We start from the raw sequence: 19432 nt of genomic DNA on the forward strand, positions 1-19432 counted from the left end.
GACCCTTATTCATGAATGAACCATTGATAAAGAAATATCGTATCCATGGCAACTTTAGCTATTAGTTTCAACTATAGCTAATTGTGCCCAACTCTGCCTAAGGTATGTTTTCAACAACCACTTCTCACTGTACGCAGCATACGTAAAGGTTTTTTCCACCCAAAACCTGTACTCCACATGCTCTATACAATTGTGGACAGTCAAAAATGGTTATTGGAACAGATTAAAGAATACATCAAATAAAAAAACAAAACAATTTTTTTATTGTCTAACATGCCACGACTAAAGCAAAGCTTTAATTATGTTGTTAAAAAAACAGAGGTTCTTTAACGAGGATGTATTAACATAATAATAATTAAAATAACAATTATTTAAATAAACTTTTTTATTTAATACCAAACATTTTTTTCGTAACTGAAGTATAATTCAATTATAATAAATATGAAGAGATCAAGTAAATTTTAGTTTTCTTATAACTGAGCAGACCTATCAGCTGATTTTGGGATAGTAAATAAATAGTACATGATTAACATTTGATTACCACAAAGCATTAACAATTATATTTTTTACATTCAACATTTCAAATACATTCCTAAATATATATACATTTTTTTTTAACAAAACAGAGGTAATTTTTTTTCTTCAGTTTATATATCTTTTAGAAAAATTCTTCTAGAACACTGTCTGCAGAACACTCTACGACTAATTTGAAACTATTGTTTGGTATTTTGCTTATTATTGGTATGTTTTAAGTCAACCAATATCAAATTCCAATATTATTTAATCCCTATGAATCTCTACATGGGGTATTCAATTAAACACGATAATTTTTGTTTCTTCTAACTGACTGGTTTGTTCTCATAAAAGGGTAAATTACCAACTTTCTTCTTCCTGGGTCTTATATCTGAGGTTTCCTTATAACCGACTTGTATGTAATGCAGAGTAGATTTTCACATTGGTATGAGCTAGAAACAATAATTTAGCAAAAACAGTGAAAGGTTTTAAATAAAAAAAAAAATAATGACTAAGTTGTGTTGTGTATATCGACCAAATATTATGTATTTGTAATCGTGGAATCCTAGAACAGCAGATCGTAACAGAATGTAATGAAGAGCTCTGTATGATCATCAGGTCAAAAAAGAGTAAGATCCTATAGGTAGGGAGAACCTTGGGACAGTTATTGAATGGTCCGGAAAAATGGATTCAGGGATCCAACACAGGATAAGTTAGGCAAACTCTGTCTACTATCAGATCTTCAATAGGTCGGTAGGAAAGAAAGAAATACACAGAAATGTGTAGCCCCATGTCTTTAAGACAGTGTACTTGCCTGTATTCTTATGAGGCTGAAAGATGGACATTGACAGATAAACAAGAAAGTAGATATGAGGTCCTACAAAAGGATTGTGAGTAAAACAAGAAAGGATGGCATTCATAACAGATTAGGGAAGAGTTTAGAGTCTTATCAATAAAGGCCATAGAAGCTCAAAACTGGCCATGTCGTCAGGATGAAAAATCACTAACAAGGAGAGAGCAAGGTCTTGGGGTCACAGATTTAATTCAAATTTTGTAAGATGGTAGATTTAGTTTCCCTGTTGAAGAATATATATGGTTATAGGAGCCACTACTCAATAATTCTTTAGATATTTGCAATTGAAGATGCAATTCATTCATTAAATTCAGTTCTGTAGCAAACGATTACACATAATGGGTATAGTATAGCAGGCACTACAATGTACAAAAAAAAAAAAATAGTCTTAAACTATTATCTCAACACAAATGCCAAATCCAAGCCATAGAAATAAAGAAACTGAGGAGAATAGAGGGAAAAACACAAAGAGATAAAGTCAAGAATACTACAATAAGGAGTAACCTAGGCGTGAAACCAGCCAAACTAAAGAAATAGATATGCATACGTAATCTGGCATAGGATTGTCCTGCACCAAAGGCCACAAGGTGATTTTTCCTAAAAAAAAGATTGTTGACGTACTTTAACCTAAACCACATTACGTTTATTTATTTTTTATGAATATAATATCGTTTAGTGGAATCATTGGACAATCGATTATAAATACAATAATTGTGAAAAACGTATACTTTCTGAGCTAAGCACCAAAAAAGTTTAATTTTGTTACTAATTTCTTTTCTCCCGGAGATATTGGGGATTTCAGGATCTTTAAACCTTCCCATAGTGACAGGGAATATTTTGAAATAAAAAAAAAAGCACAACTGTCAGATAATTCAAAAGTTTGTTATGGACAAAGATTCCAAAATTCCCGCTGTAATGAAGGGGACTGCTTAGGTAGTTAAGTATGATAACAAGCAAAAGAAAATAAGGTATAATATGGCTTAGAGTAAATACAAAGAATATTAAATCAATAAAATTTTAAAATATATCACTAAAAAAATAAATTAATTAATAATTAATTTAAATGCAGACTTACCTTATCGATGAACAAAAGTTGTCATGTTATGCACATGTCAAACTGAATGCAAGCGTTGTTGAAGTGCACTTATTAAGGCCATTTTAAAAGTAATAGATGTAAAATTAGAAAAACAACAGAAGACTCCCAACATCAAGGAAAATCAATAGTTTTTTTTTTAATATTTTGAAAATTTATACATTTTAGAATAGTGATATAGATATTGGAGTAAATACATTTTAACAGAGAAAGAATTCAAGTATTTACGGTCAACGGTAACTAAAAAAAAATATTGATGAGGAAATAAAAGCAAATAATGCTTATCATTTTGCAATTGCTAAGCTTGTACTATCTGTCTAGAAATTAGAATTAACGAAACTATTATTCTTTCTAGTGTTCTTTATGGATGCGAAGCGTGGTCTCTTATATTAAGGAAGGAAGAGCATCTTAAGGTTTTTAAAAATAAAATACAGCATAAAATATTGGGACCTAAGAAGGATGAGTTAATCGGAGAATTTAGAAGGCTACGCAACGCCAAACTGCATGTGCCGAATCCAGTAAATATAATTCAGGTGACAGCATTGTAGTGAATAAGATGAGTGTGCAAGGTTTTAGGGTTTAGTAACGAAGGGATCCCTAAAATGAGAAAACACTCGGTAAACAAACAAAGTAATAAACACCAGTGTAGAAAGAAACACTTATATGTTGCAAAGAGACGACAAATATTGCAGAAATCAAAATAGTGTTGGCTATATTTCCTTTAACTGAAACTCTTTTTACTATAAAAAGAAACAAAATGAAAAGAGAAAAATTCAAAGGAAACGAGGAAGAAAATGTTGAAATACAAAAATTCATAAAAATGCTACCAGATAACTTTTAAATTGAACTTCCGTTCAAGTATTTATAAAAGATTCTAGTATAGTGGATTATCTTAGATGTGATAGCTAAGTAAGCCAAGAAGGCTATGGTAATAAGAGTGGGGAGAAAAAGGACCTGAACAAAGATGACTCTCAGCTCAATGTCGGAAGAAGGCGGAAGGTTCTTAAGGGAGTTGTAGTCATTCCATTGAAGGTTAAGCCCTGCGTTAGAGAGACTGTTACAGCGATTCCACTTATTATGTTTTATATTGGCAAAAGGGAAAATAGTGTTGCCAGGGACAGGTGAAGTGTTAGTTTTCATCACTGATATAAAAGACAGTGCTAAAGGGAATCTATTGTCAATAATTGTAAAGGTTTATTTAATTTAGTTTATATCCACAAATAAACCAAAAAATATTTCCAACTTGTGGAAACTCCCTCGATAAGTATACCTAATGGCTATAAAGGCAACTATATCATAGTGACTGATACCGAATTGTAGTCAAATATTGAATTGTGTTTTTAAAGTATAAATATTCCATTAAAATATAGAACTAGATTTATCAGTGGATTAAACATTTTATACAATAAATTCCAAATTTTAAATTTAACACCTTGACCAAGAGAGCTCCGCCGGAAAACCACCTAAAAACATGATTTTTTTAAATATATTCTTTTCTTTTAATTTAAATAAATGGTATAATCCGGCGTTTTAACCATGAAAACTATTATTCTCGTCACCCACACATGCCGCTGAATTTATGTATGCAATCAGCCAATAAATGAATGTTTTACAGGTTTTTTTAAACCATATTACTGAATGAGGACTCTAGAAAATTATTATACATCACCACATTTTTTATAGAACTTTTAGACAATTTTTTTTAGTAAAAAATCTTTTTAACATGTAAAAAAAGTTATTGAAAGAGTGTAAAATAAAAGAATACATAAGTAAATAAATTTGAATCAATTCTATAAATAAAAAAAAAAAAAAAAATTGAGGAGAGTAAAAATCCTTTAAGTCGGCAGAACCAAGAATGATTTTAGATGGTGGAAGCTATACACTACTAAACACGGTTCGGGACAATTCAAGGTACCACTCTAAACATAAGCTAGAAAAGTGACCTTATATAGCTTATCCTTATATGCGCTTCTAAGCCACCACGGGTTGACAATAATCTATCGTCAACCACAATCAAGGTGTTAAACAGGCAGAATATAACCTATAGATAATGAATGGTTTAATTAAAGTATTATCCTTTTTTAAGTCATAATGACAATGTTAAAAGCTCTAATAGAAGAAATGTATTGGTAACAACTTTGACCGAGTTGTTATAGCAACCATATCAACAGCCCTACACGCAAGATCTGATAAAAAAGTTTTGCAGTATGGTAATAATAAGTTATTGTTGTTTGTTATAATTTAAATTCTTTATTTGAATTAAATGAGACAAAGCAGTCACTCATACAAATTTTGAGTTATTGAAAGCACAAGTGATAACCACATTTTGATAACATCAACTTATTATATAAATATATTATATAATAATAGCAATAATAAATTACAATACTTTCTTATAGATAAATATAACAAATAAGAAGTACATACGTTTTACGTTCATATACCAAAATATACAAAACTTTCATTAACTTGCCTCTATTGACAACACTGCTTTCTGACACTTTCGGTATTAACTGTTGGTTTAACATCAATTGCTTCTACGTTTTGTGGCCGGATAACATCCCCTTCGGGAGGATCTCTAATTTGCTTCTGCGAAACGATTCTGTAAATTTCTGTAAACAAAAATGAATAATACATTAGGAATGGATGACTGTTGTAACTATGATTTATTTATTAACACAAAAAGAAAACATGTAAGTATAAGATTTATGTAGAAATCTGAGCAACATATTAATACTGCCTCCTTTTCAAGAACACAGAACTTTCCAAAAGACATTTTTGGAATTCAAAGATAACTTTAATCAGAAATAAAAATAAAATCTACTTGTCTAGTTTAAATTTGTTATAATTTTATAACGATTAAATAAATAATTTACTTTATTTATATGTAGCGTATTAGATTCTAGAAAATGGTTAAAATATTATATTGGCAGTAAATTCTGACTTTTTCAGTTATTATTACTCCCTAAGGAGGGCAAAATAGTAAAATAGTGTAACAGATTAATTCTCTATCAAAATATCATTTTAAATAAATATTATAAATCCATTTTATTTCAAAATATTACATGTTATAATATATTTTATATATCCTGTTGTGGAAAAACCTTAATTTAGTTGTAATAAATGGAATATGGTCCGGGTGCAGTCAAATTAAACTCAAATAGTATTATTTTGTACTATTTTTATTTGAGCCAACGTTTCGCCCCTACGTTGCCGGGATTTATCAGGGCTAAAAAAAGATACAAACACTTACCATAAGTAAAAAAGTAAATGAGCAAAATTTTTATTCATTATATTCTCTGTTATATTTTTATTCATTATATGTTCTGGATTTTTTTAATACTAGCCATTTTCAAACTTATTTTTTGTTATTACTATAATTATTTTCTTTAAATTACTTTAATTTGATAGTTCATAGATTACAGGAATGTTTAATAATAAATGGTACAGCTTCCATTTTGTATTTACTTACATTTAAAGGAGTATTTAATAAGGTTGCAAAACAAACAATAGGGAAATTTTTATTTACAATAACCATGTAATGAGGACCATCTTTTGCAGTTATTGTTAATTTTCTAACCTCCAATTCTTTTCTAGCATGCAGAACTTTGGACTTTGCATTGGAATGGGATGTGGTACTTTTTTGAACGGATTCTGATAGCAAATGAAATTTTAAGACCGATCCATATCAAGAATTAATATTTACTTTTCAGGGATAAATAGCCCTTTTTAATCATTACTTTATTTTTACCTTCACATTAGGACAACGCTTCAGGCTTTTTTGCAGACGATTCTGTCAGTTCTGTTGTTTTCTTAAATTAAAAATAATGCACAATCAAAATTTTTTATAAACAATTATACATTGAATTTCAATAAATAATATAAAAATTAGATCGGAGGAAGATAGTCTGGGTGGCAGTCAATAAAGGTATCGAAATGGTAAAAGAAAACTATTTATTCCTAACCAACGTTTGCAGGGCTGATAAGAATGATGTTCTGTTACCAACTGAACATCATACAATAATGTATAACTATTAACTATTCAGTTGGTAACAGAATATCATTCTTATCAACAGTTAGCAATTAATAGTTTTATTTTACTATTTTGATAGCTTTATTGACCGCCAACTGGACTATCTTCCTAAAATCTACTTCTTATGGTCGACTATCTTCTTACAATATAAAAATTAACATAAAATAATAGAAATTCTGTATAATTATTTTATTTTTTATTGTGCATTATTTTTATTATAGGAAAACATTAGAACTGGATAATGAGCAAAAAAAGAAAAAATAATGAAGTACTAACAAAACCTTTGTGAACTATTAAGTATAAGCTTATAACTAACAATATATAATTAAAAAAAAATATTGGGATTTTTTTATCCTTAGGTGTTTTTATTTATTTATTTTATTATTATTATTATTGCGAACTTTATAACATTATAACTCAAACAAAATCGTTTCAGAATTCAATCATCATTATGAAAGGCATTTGAGAATCCTAAATGCTGTAAAATTGCTGTCATTAACAATAGCAGTATTCATGATCTTTAGTTTAACAAGTTAAAGTGTATTAAATGTAAAAATATTTCCTTCTTTGAGCATGTTAAAATGATTGCAACATTTAACATGGTTAAGCATACCAACATTCAATAGGGGTATTCATGATCTATGTTAAAGCGTGTTAAATGGAAAAACTCGTGTTAAATCGAAAAAAATTGCCTTCTTTTGCCGTGGTAAAACGAAATAACATTTAACATGGCTGAGAGTCTGTTACTTGATCAGTTAAATCGAGAATGACGTCACACAATAGACCAGTTGAGATCGCCGCCATATTAGTTGTTGTGACTTTCAATACAGTTGTCAATTAGCTCATCTTCATTCTCTTCTTCACAAGTTTGAAGATCAATAAGACACTCATAAGCTAAACTTTCACACAAATTCCACTTTTCACTCACTCTAGGCATGTTGTAATTAATTACTTAAATCAAAACTGAAGTAAACAATAACATGAGGGTCTGGAAGGAAGGTTATAAACATAAAAGCTTATACGACAAGTTGCTGAGAAAATCCGCTAGGGGCTCTTGTGCATTTAACGTTTAACATGACTTCAAATAGGGCTGCTCACAATCTTTTAGTTATAACATTTAACATGGTAAATCATTTAACATTTAACACAACATCATGAATACCCCTAATATGTTAAAACGCTATAACATATAACATGGTTGAGAGTCAGTAAATAGGTCTGCTAAATGGAGAATGACATCAAGCTAAGCTCCATACCATTTTAATAGATTAGTTGCTTATTGTTCGTCATTAGTTTGTGCTCTTTTTGTTTTGGATGTTTTTAAAACAAGGAACAAATGAGGTGGAGGATGAAGCTATTGGAGAAATTTTATTATCTAATAAAGACAAGGTTACAAAACAAGTTGCCCAGAAAATCTGGTAGGAGCTCCTCTGCATTTGACATATTAATTAATTATATTATTTCAATTTCTTGAGACAAGGTAATTATTTATTAAATAAATCAAAAATTAGTATCCTTTTTTGTCTTAACACTTTAATTTTTCAACAGTCCAACGTTTCGGCCATTTTAGCCATCCTCAAGGACATCTTCAATTTTAATTTCTTCCTCAGATTAATTTAAAGTTACTTTTGCAGGCTATTCTGCCCAGGTCATTTCCTTTATTATAAGTTAAAAGCCTTTTTTTTTTTTTAATTTAAAATCATTAATATACAATTTTTCTTATGTAAGATTATCCACAACAAATACACTACTACCATATAACAAACCATTTTTTTTTTTTTATTTATTTTCTTTTTTTTAACATTGTTTCTTGAGATAAAGTTCTATTTAATTCATTATCCAAACCTACTTTGTTATATGTTTTTTTTAATTTTAACTTTAATATTTCTGTCAATCTTACTTATTAGTTTTAACTTATAATTATCTATCAGTTTTTTTTTTTCTATTTTTGTTAAAAAAATTCATCTATTTTATCATTATAATGGGGGTATTTTATCTTAAATTAAGCTATATTATTATTAAATTTCCTCATAATATCATTTTTCAACCAATAATCTTGCCTTAAATCCAAATAAATGGTTTGTTATAAGGTAGTGTATTTGTTGTGGATAATCTTATATAAGAAAAATTAAATATTAATGATTTTAAATTTTAAAAAATAGGCTTTTAACTTATAATAAAGGAAATGACCTGGGCAGAATAGCCTGCAAAAGTAACTTTAAATTAATGTGAGGAAGAAATTACAATTGAAGATGTCCTTGAGGATGGCTAAAATGGCCGAAACGTTGGACTGGTGAAAAATAAAAGTGTTGAGACAAAAAAGGCTACTAATTTTTGACATATTAAATTAGTTAGCTCGCAATCATATAATTATTTAAAAAAACTAGTGCATTATTTTCATTTTAGAATAACAATAGAACTGGATAATGGGCAAAAAAGTGTGAAACGTTAAAATTCAATATCAAAGGAAAAATAAAGAAGCAATAAGAAAAAAAAAAAAAAGGTCATTCTACCCAAAAAATATAATAAAATAAATCATAACTTTGTTTTAAAAGAAAATCTATATGAAGTGCTTTTTTTTTCAATCATAAATGACAATTTAAGATAAGATAACAGGTTAATTACATTAATAATATATATACACAGGATGAAATAGATTAACCTTTTACAAAATGCGAGTTGATACGCTAATCACTTACCAGTTAATATATTTTGAAAAGCAGTTTCCACATTGGTAGAATCGAGAGCAGAAGTCTCGATAAATGAAAGAGCATTCCTTTCAGCAAAGTTCTTGGCCTCCTCCGTCGGAACAGCCCTCAAGTGCCTCAGATCTGACTTGTTACCGACGAGCATAATGACAATGTTTTGATCAGCGTGGTCCCTCAGCTCTCTCAACCATCGCTCCACGTTCTCGTATGTCAGGTGCTTGGCTATATCATAAACCAGCAACGCACCTACTGCTCCGCGGTAATACCTTTAAAATAAATTAGAAAAAAAAATAACGCATCATAATAAAGTTATAAACAAATATTCCAATAAAAGATTGACATACGCTGATGTAATAGCCCTATATCTTTCCTGGCCAGCAGTATCCCATATTTGGGCTTTAATTGTCTTTCCATCAACCTAAAATAGTTCATTTAATATTAGGATTTAATAAATAGTCAATTTATTATATTATCATAAAATAACTATGATTATATTAATAATAACTATCAAATTGAAAATTTAATGAACTGTTATTCATAACTATCTCAAGATAGGAATAGTCACTTCGCGGCTTACACCACCTTTAGCCCCAATAATAGGAGAGCTCATTTTGTTATAAAAACACTGATCAGAAATGTATCATCTTTACTAATTCTGTTTCTAGACTTTTAATCAATTTAGTAAGAAATTGAAAAAGAAAATTTTTAGTACAAATTAAACGCTTGAACATTTAACAACAAAGAATATCAAAGGCACTTAATGTATATTTAATTTATAGGTTATGCCCAAGCTTAAATGGCTTTCGTAGGGTAAACGTAGCATAGATAAAGATATGATAGTATTGCTATTTTATATAAATAGATTCTGAATTGCAAAATCATCGTAAAAATTAAATATTATTAACCACTGGTATTCGCTTGCAGTATCCGCATTACACATAAATGCATAATAAAAGTGCCTCAAAATTTACAATAAAATTACCTAATTCTCAAATAGTTTTCATAAAGAACCCTCTTTTTGTCTTAAAAAAAAAAACAAATTGATAAAAATATTAATTATGTAATTAATTTCTTTAAAATAGCCCAATTTAATAAAAATCAAAATCTGAATTTTTTGTTTATATTAAATTAATTACTAATTATAAATACATTTTTTCCCTGTAAATAAAATAGGGGTATTCATAATCTTTAGTTTAACATGTTAAAGAGCGTGTAAAATGGAAAAACTCATGTTAAATGGAGAAATATTTCCTTCTTTTACCATGTTAAAACGATATAACATATAACATGGTTGAGAGTCTGTTAATAGGTCTGCTAAATGGAAAATGACGTCACACAACAGACCAGCAGAGCTACACACCATTTTGTTTATTGTCGTAATAACAAGCAATGTAAAAAGAAATTCATTATTATACAAGTTAGTTGGACATAGTTTGTTTTAGTATTGTTTTGGATGTCTTTAAAACTAATAAAGCAATTGATTGATGAGTAGTTGTGAATTAGCTCATCTTGATTTTCTTTCTCAATTAAAACATCAAGACACTCAGTAGCCGAACTTTCACACAACTTCCACTTTTCACTCAATTTAGGCATGTTGTAATAAATTACTTTAATCATAACTTATAAGTAAACATTAACATGAAGTTTTGGAAGGAAAGGTTATAAAAGAAGTTGCTCAAAAATTCCGCAAGGAGCTCTTATGTATTTAACATTTAACATGACTTTAAATAAGGCTGCTCACAATCCTATTCTTAAAATAATTTACATTTAACACAACATCATGAATAACCTATTATATAAAAAAAATCGTAGTAACCTTAAATTCAGACTAATACAGTATTTACAAAATGTAATGACTACAAGCAGTCACAAAGTTTTCATATTTTGAGGAATAACAAATTTGGTCAGGAAAATCCCATATTTACCATGGATTGCTAGAGCAACAACCTTGGTTCACAAAGGACCTAGACAAAACTCACATTGTACAAGTAGAACTAGGAGGGACTTAAGTTTGGAATGAAGTTTATCTCCTCCCAGGATACAAAAGTGATACAGATGTATCCAATAGTGAAGAAAATAAAATAATAATAACCGCTATCCTTCTGCAAATCAAGATGAGTTAGGCATAAGGTCGGATCCAATGAACAAGGTATCAACCAAGAACCGAGGAAGGCAACCAAATCCATGAAGCTGCCTAAAATACTGATTGAATAAGTTTAAAAGTTTGAAAAAAAAAAAAAAAGATATTACTGTAGAATTGTGTGAAAGTCATTGAAACTTGTCGACGATTCAATTTCGAATCTTAAACTTTTTTTTATATATGTGACACAAAGTCTTATAGTAAAACCCTGTTTCATAATGAAAGCTAATAGTATTAGTTCATAGTACAAATTTAGAAACTAGTGTGGTAATAATACTAATACTTATTTTTTTCATGATAGGGATGACTATTAGTGATATTACAGGAGCTGAAAAATGCTTAAGTACAAGTTACTATTGTACAAGTCTATGTAATTGAATTAAGATAAATACAAGACTAATAGTATTAGTTTGTACTTTATTAAGAAATAGGGCCCTGGTTTCATTTATTTTATTAAGTACATAATGTTGTTTTTGTTTTGTTTTTTCACTCTAATGTACAAATCCCAGTTTGGATATACCGTTAGTTATTAGCCTATATAAATTATTTTTATGATAATGATTTTAAGATAATGCTTATATAAATGATTTTTAATTCCTCGTTTTGGTATACTGTTTTATTATTAACTTATAAAATAATCTAATAGTTTGTTGATTATTATTATGATTATTTAATTATTTTTACAATGATTGTTAAATTATATACTTAACAGGCTAACTCTACTTGTACGGGGGTTGGCCCATAAATAAATTATTATTATTATTACATGTGCACTTTTATTTGAAAACAATATTATTTCTCGCTGAGTTTTCTCCAAAAAGTAACTTTTTTTTTTTTATGGAATGTTCAGAGTACTTAAGTTCAGATTACCGAGATTACACTGCATTCATATTTAATAAATGATGTATATTACAATATGATAGATAATCAAATTATCAATACCACTAGAATGAACACATGTCTAATGGCAAAGAGTATTATTACAAGGTGTGCTAGTTTAATAATAAACATTCAAAATAAACAAGGTATTTAGGTCTAGAAATGTTAATTGAAACAATTTAACCAACCAAAATTGGGATAATCACCATATCTTTAAAATGAAGGTCACATAATTATGAACCTTTATTATACAACCATTTACAAGACAAATAATCATCATGTAATGTATCATTATTTTCGCATTGTTTACAGTGAAGAATTTTCAATTCCTAAATATAATAACATAATTTAATCAACAGTTAAATGGAATTGTAGGATTATGGGATTTTACATGATATATCAGATGCCGATAATCTAATATCTGATAATCAAATTTGTTAATCATTTTTAAAAATTGAGGTTTCAGAATTATCATCAGGGCAAAATATTTTAGGTCTATTGTATAAGAAGTATCAAAAGTTAGTTAACCTTAAAAGTTATCATTATTATAAATTTTTATTTCAGAGCATTATACTAATTTTTTTTTGTGATTAAAAATGAGAGCACGATGGATTAATTCAGCATTTTTATTATTAATTGGTAATAAATAAATAAATAATAATACACACAGTAATGGATAACTCTATCATATATTACTGTTTAATTGATTACATTTTTTAAATTTTTATTTAGGAGCATTATACTAACGTTTTATAATTTTTTTTTTAGTGATAAAAAATGAGAGCACGATGGATTAATCTAACATTTTTATTATTAATTGCTAATAAATAATAATATATATGGCAATGAATAATTATGTTATCTATTACTGTATAATTGGATAAATTTTCATTTCCGAGCATTACACTAATACCTTTTTTACATTTTTAAAAATTGAGTTTTCAGAATTATCATCAGGGAAAAATCTTTTAGGTCTGTTGTATAAGAAGTAGCAAAAGTTAGTTAACCTTAAAAGTTATCATTATTATAAATTTTTATTTCAGAGCATTATACTAATTTTTTTTTGTGATTAAAAATGAGAGCACGATGGATTAATCCAACATTTTTATTGTTAATTGGTAATAGATAATTAAATAATAAAATGTAAAGTGATGGATCATTCTAATGTCCATTACTATACATATTGTAATGAGGCTATCTCTTTGGGGAGAGAAAAGATAGGTAACCCATCAATTTGATCAGTTCGTTCGTGAACGGTGTTTCTCTGGAGAGGAGTGTAAAGGAGTGTGTTATTGTGGACTTGGTGTGCATACTTTTGGTTACTTTTGTACTACAATAAAAAAAATTGTCTTTGTTTTTTGGTTCATTGCATTTTTTTCCCCTTAGCCCAGGTATCATGCAACAATATTATCATTTTTTTTCTACTCATTTAATTCATATTCTCCTAATTTACTTTGTCCATTTTTGTATCTTTTTTTTATTTAACTTTCTTTTTATAAAAAAGTTTATATATCCTTCTATATCACAGTATATTGGAAGAAGATAGTGGACCGTATGAAGTAGATTGTAGGAAGATAGTCTGGATAGCAGTCAAATAAAGGTACTAAAATGGTAAAAAAACTATTGTTAACAAGAGAAGAGAGTGTGTGGTCAGCAGACCCCCTGTTTTTAAGTTAAAAACTTTTTTTTTTTAATAATTAATAATTAATTTTGGTTCACTAATTAACTTATTTAAGACCTTTATTTTAGATTAATTTTTATTAATATATTCTTGTGTGAGAGTGGTTTAGTTTATTTAAAAATAAATTTGATCCTTTTTCTCAACTTTATTCTTTTTAAAACCTTCCAAAGTTTCGACCACTTAGGTCATTTTCAAGGATACCTTTACTTTGTTGTCATTTTCTCTTTTAAAATTCTTAAAAATGCCGGCTAATTGCCTTTGTCCCATCTATAATTTCCTCTATATAATTCTTTCCTAAATTTAAAACTTGTACTAACTAGATAGAAAGAAAAGTGGTTAGTACAAGTTTTAAATTTAGGAAACAGTTTGCAAATGTAAATGATAGAAAGAAAAGTGGTTAGTACAAGTTTTAAATTTAGGAAAGAATTATATAGAAGAAATTATAGATGGGACAAAGGCAAAATTAGCCGGCATTTTTAAGAATTTTAAAAGAGAAAATGACAACAAATTAAAGGTATCCTTGAAAATGACCTAAGTGGTCGAAACGTTGGAAGGTTTTAAAAAGAATAAAGTTGAGAAAAAGGATCAAATTTGTTTTTAAATAAGACCTTTATTTTGTTCTTAATTCTCTTATTTTTCGACTTTAAGTATGTAATGTATTTTTATATTTCTCTTTTATCTTTTTTTTAAAAATTATTTTTGTTTCAGTTCTCACTAATCGTCTAATTTTTTGTAATTCTAGTTTATTTTTACTTTTCACTGAACATCTCTTTTTTACTTTCTTTAATTTACTTTGATCATGTATATGTGTGTATATATATATATATATTTATTTTCATGTATGTTTAGTATGTTTATATAATTTTTACACATTAGATCACTTTTATTTCATGTCATCTTATTCTCTAGTTCTGTTACATAATTTTAGTTGTTTGTATCCTTTTTAGCTCTGATGAAGCTCTGCAAATAAAAGTTTTGACTCGTAATAGTTTATTTATTATTTGAGTTATTTTTACCACGACCGGATCATTGTCCTTATACTACTTTTATTTTACTGGAAGATAAAGACAAAGATCACTTTGTTTTTGACTGCCGTCAAAACAGCCCTGACGAAGCCCTGCAACGTGGGGCGAAACGTTGGCTCAATAAAATAGCATAATTATCTACTATTTGAGTTTTTTTTTACCGCACCCGGACCATATTCCATTCATACTTTTATTTTATTTTTAAAACATGAAAATTTTGTTTCCATATTTATAAAAATGGTACAACCTACAGCAGAGAGAACAACCACTTCCCAATCTCACTGCCATAATTTTACCACAGGTTCTTAAGGATGAATAGAGATACTGAAACCAAAACCTAAGTGTAACAGGCTGTTTCATCCGTGTAAAATATAGATCAGCTTAAAAGCTTCTCATTGCCAAAGCCAAAAAGATATTCAAACCTAACGATACCAGAAGAAAACGTTGAGGGTTCACTATGGTCTTCAACAACTACTTGCTGCTTTTTATCTTTGAGGTGACAAGTACAGTTGACACATAGCGAAAACTTCAAGTATGCAGATAACATCTACTTCTTAATATTCTCATTTGAAGTAATTAAAATAGTGATGGTTTTTGATAACAAAAAATGCAATTCGATTTCTTTGAAATTAAAAAAATTATGCCGTTAGGAATCTTGTATTCATATCACTAATTTTTTCAGGCGATTCAAAAACTGAAATCTTGGTGAGATGGTACATCAATTTTCAAAAATTTTAAATCGTCTATCAATTAAAAATATCACCAAGCCTATAAATGTTGTAATACTTTAAAATAGAAAAAAAAAAATGTAGTGTCTGAAACGATTTAACACAACTTTGAAAAGAATATTGAATTTAAGAATTTGAAATATTTATTAATACATAATCTTTACTACTTCTTGAGACAGGCTTTTAATGTTTAAAATTAAAAATTATTAAAAGTCTTAAAACACTCTTTAACATTTCAACCATCCTCAAAGACAATTTTAAAAATAAATTTACACCTCACAATCAATTATTAAAAAACGTTTTGCAGGCTATTCCACCCAGATTATTAATATAAGTTAAATCACGCTTTTTGTCACTATTTCATTTATTATTAAAACTTTTAATTACAGATTAACTTAACGCTATTATCACTTTCTTATTAAGAAAAATGATAAAAATTTGACAAAATATGGTGAGTGGTTTGACTGATATTAATGACCTGGGCAGAATAGCCTGAAACAAGTTTTTAAATAATTGGATGTGAGGTCTAAATTTATATTGAAAATTATCCTTAAGGATGGCCGAAACGTTGGACTTATGAAGAAATAATAAACAATATTTTGAGGCTTAAATGGGGTACTAATTAATTTATTTAAACATTAAAAAACCTAACACCAATTAATTTATGTATAAAATATTTATTAATTTAACAATAGCAACTTTTGCTTCAATAACAATAATAGTAAAAATCATAAAATATTTTATTGTATCATTTTTTCACCTATTTTAATTGTTTTTTTTTCACCGTTCAAGTGATATCAGCAACACTACAATTGCGTTAATAATTTAATCAGATGCGTATGGGGCTATAATTTGTTGCTATTGAATGTATCAACAAATAACTGCAAGCGAATATACTAATAAACATACGAGACTCAAAACCTAAAGTACTAATTCTTAAGATAATCCAAGTCTCTAAGAGATTAATAAATACTGTCTCCAAGGGATTGTGTAAAATAGGCAAAGCTATTATCTCAAGAAAGGTTCTATTTGATAGCAGACATGTTGATATTCAACTTGCCAGTACAATTACAAAAAGTAAAAAATCAGTACCAAGAAAAACTGCACAGTGAAAAAACTGTGTAACTTTGAAAGCAATAATAGCTGAAATCTGAGGGAATTTTTTCATGGATAAATTAATAAATATTTTGAATTGACACAATTAATTTCCTTTTCTTAACTATTAAAACATAATTTTAGGAACTTTTTTTTTTTTTTTTTTCATGAAAAACACTTTACCAACAGGCTTGGTTATACTTTCAATTGAAAAACAATATAAAATTACATATAATAATGATATTGAAAATACAAAATTTTTAACTGGCTTCTATCTCGAAATGCGTCTACGGAGGTCTTTCATAACTTTTTAATGGCTAAAAATAAGAGTATTTAAAATTAGATATTATCAGCAAACCCTGCATGTTGCATCAATGTTAAAAAACAATGGTTGGTGAAAATGTAGAAATAAACCTACAACTTTTTTTCTTTGACATATTTTAATAAGATCATCCTTTTGACATGAGAAGCATATAAGCCGATTTATATTAGAGACTCTGTATATTTGTTGTTAGTCACTAAGTTCTCACTTTATATCAAATAACTTATCAGGGATTTTAAATTTCAAATGAAACAATTAAATAGACTGTTCTGTGTATTATTAAAGTAAATAAAGATTTAAAATCCAATATTGAAAACTAACATTTATGATTATATACAAAATAGTTGACCATAGTAATAATTAAATCAATACGGGCTACACTCAAGAATAACACCTAAAAATAATAAAAAATACGCATTTATTGAATAGAGAAGTTTCAGGCCATATTGTTGAAATACTTCAAATATTATTACAAACACCTCATTAATACCTTTTGGTTTGCAATATAGACCAGAACGTAGGTGTTCAATAAATAGTTTCTACTACTTTCATGTTTTTATTATTGAACATTTTCTTCAATACTCTTTTAATATCATTAAAACATATTTCTCATTTTAACAAACCTTTAAAGTGGTATAAAGGAGAAAAAATACATTCTGTCATTGTTTTCCGACAGATGAATTTAATAAAGAAATTATCACTATACCAATTGGATCAAGCACAAAGGTTTCTTTGTCTTTTATGATGTCAGGTGTATCACTCACAAATAATTAGGATACGAATCATTTCTTCCACTACAATTTTCTATTATTTAATACTACCTTTCCAAATTCAACATTATACATTAAATACTATTATACTGTAAATATTTTAACTGTATTGGTTCGCCCAATTAATGAAATATTACACAAAAATACCGCTTGTGTTGTGTTCATACTCCATTATCACATAACAGTTAAACAAGAATCCAGAAGATGAGACAGGAGGCCCCTTAACGTTGGATGAGAAAATTCAGTTATAAATAAAAGAAATGATTTACCATATTATTAACAGTAAACTCATGAATCTCCTACAAACTCCCATTATTAAAAAAAAAATGAATCTGTTCATAAAAGAAGACATTCATCATCGAAAATAAAAAAGAACACAAGTCGACTGGCACATCAATTACATATTATTTGAAAATATCAATATTTTTAAATTTACAATATATAATTATAAAATTAATACATACAACTATACTTCTGGTAGCAAACTCCACCCCGATAGTCGATTTAGATTCCAAGTTAAATTCGTTCCTTGTGAATCTTGAAAGTAAATTACTCTTGCCAACTCCTGAGTCTCCGATCAGAACAACTAAAAATGATAGTTAAAAGTTAATAGAGCAAACATGAAAATAAAATTTCAATTTAAAACTGTAAATGAAACTATATATAATATATCACAGATAATACAATTTGTGAATATACTAATAAAATAAAACAAAGGGAAAATTAAAAATATGGAATGCTTCTCCTTACTAGTCTATGAATAGATTATGATAATAAATAATTGAAAGATTCAATAATGATCCAATTAAAATCAATTTGATGAAACATGTCAAAGTATGCTTCAGAATAAGAAACAATTCAGTCACCTCAGGTCAAGTGGAAATTAATGACCTATCTACCTAGGAAACATTTCATCAATTGATCTATCAATTAGGTATATATTCTTCAAGAGAAGATATAAATAAAACCAAGATATATATCAATTCATAATAATGAATGATAGCAAACTAAATAAATATAATTCCAATTAATCATAATTGAAACCTATAAGACTACAATTAATTAATACGTAAAAACAGCAAAATCCAGAAACTGATTTTATCATTTAATCAGTAATAGAGATAAAAGAACAAAAAACAAGATTTTGTTAAGAACTATTATCAATATAAAACCTAACCACAACTGCTTGTCAAACAATAAACAAACTATCGAAAGTTCAGCAAAGATATTCAAAACAACAATAGAAATAATATTTTTATATTACTTACCTTTAAACAAGTAATCATATTCATCATCGCGAGTACCCATAGTAGATGCAACTTAAAAAATTATCAAAATGATTATTGTAGCGAAAGGGCACCGAAAGCAAAGCTCAATAAGGATGGACTAAATCAATATGAAATCAGAATATTCTGTTACGTTCTATAATCAGTCTAATAAACGAAGAATAATAACTCGTTACACGACGAATTATCACAAAAACGTACTAAAATGGCTGACAGTGCCTTTACGCCCAGTATTTGGGATTGTACAGGCGCATTACCAATCAGTGGATAAATGTAAAATGAAAATTCACTTACTTATATGGAATA

The 19432-nt window shown here is 27.9% G+C and overlaps 1 protein-coding gene across 1 annotated transcript in view; it reads right to left on the minus strand.

Moving 5' to 3' along the window:
• Positions 1–19356, minus strand: part of Rab11 (RAS oncogene family member Rab11) — a 28619-nt gene extending 9263 nt beyond the window's left edge. Inside the window, exons 1-5 of the mRNA XM_014421288.3 lie at positions 19109–19356; positions 18305–18426; positions 9545–9618; positions 9192–9466; positions 4933–5071 (exon numbers count right to left, since the gene is read on the minus strand). Coding sequence (XP_014276774.1) covers positions 4935–5071; positions 9192–9466; positions 9545–9618; positions 18305–18426; positions 19109–19148 — 648 coding nt within the window. The 5' untranslated portion in view covers positions 19149–19356 and the 3' untranslated portion in view covers positions 4933–4934. The remainder of the gene's footprint in view (positions 1–4932; positions 5072–9191; positions 9467–9544; positions 9619–18304; positions 18427–19108) is intronic.
• Positions 19357–19432: the final 76 nt, after the last annotated feature.

This window comes from Halyomorpha halys, unplaced genomic scaffold (genome assembly GCF_000696795.3).
Source record: "Halyomorpha halys isolate HHAL.00 unplaced genomic scaffold, Hhal_1.1 Scaffold311.1, whole genome shotgun sequence".
NCBI lineage: Eukaryota > Metazoa > Arthropoda > Insecta > Hemiptera > Pentatomidae > Halyomorpha > Halyomorpha halys.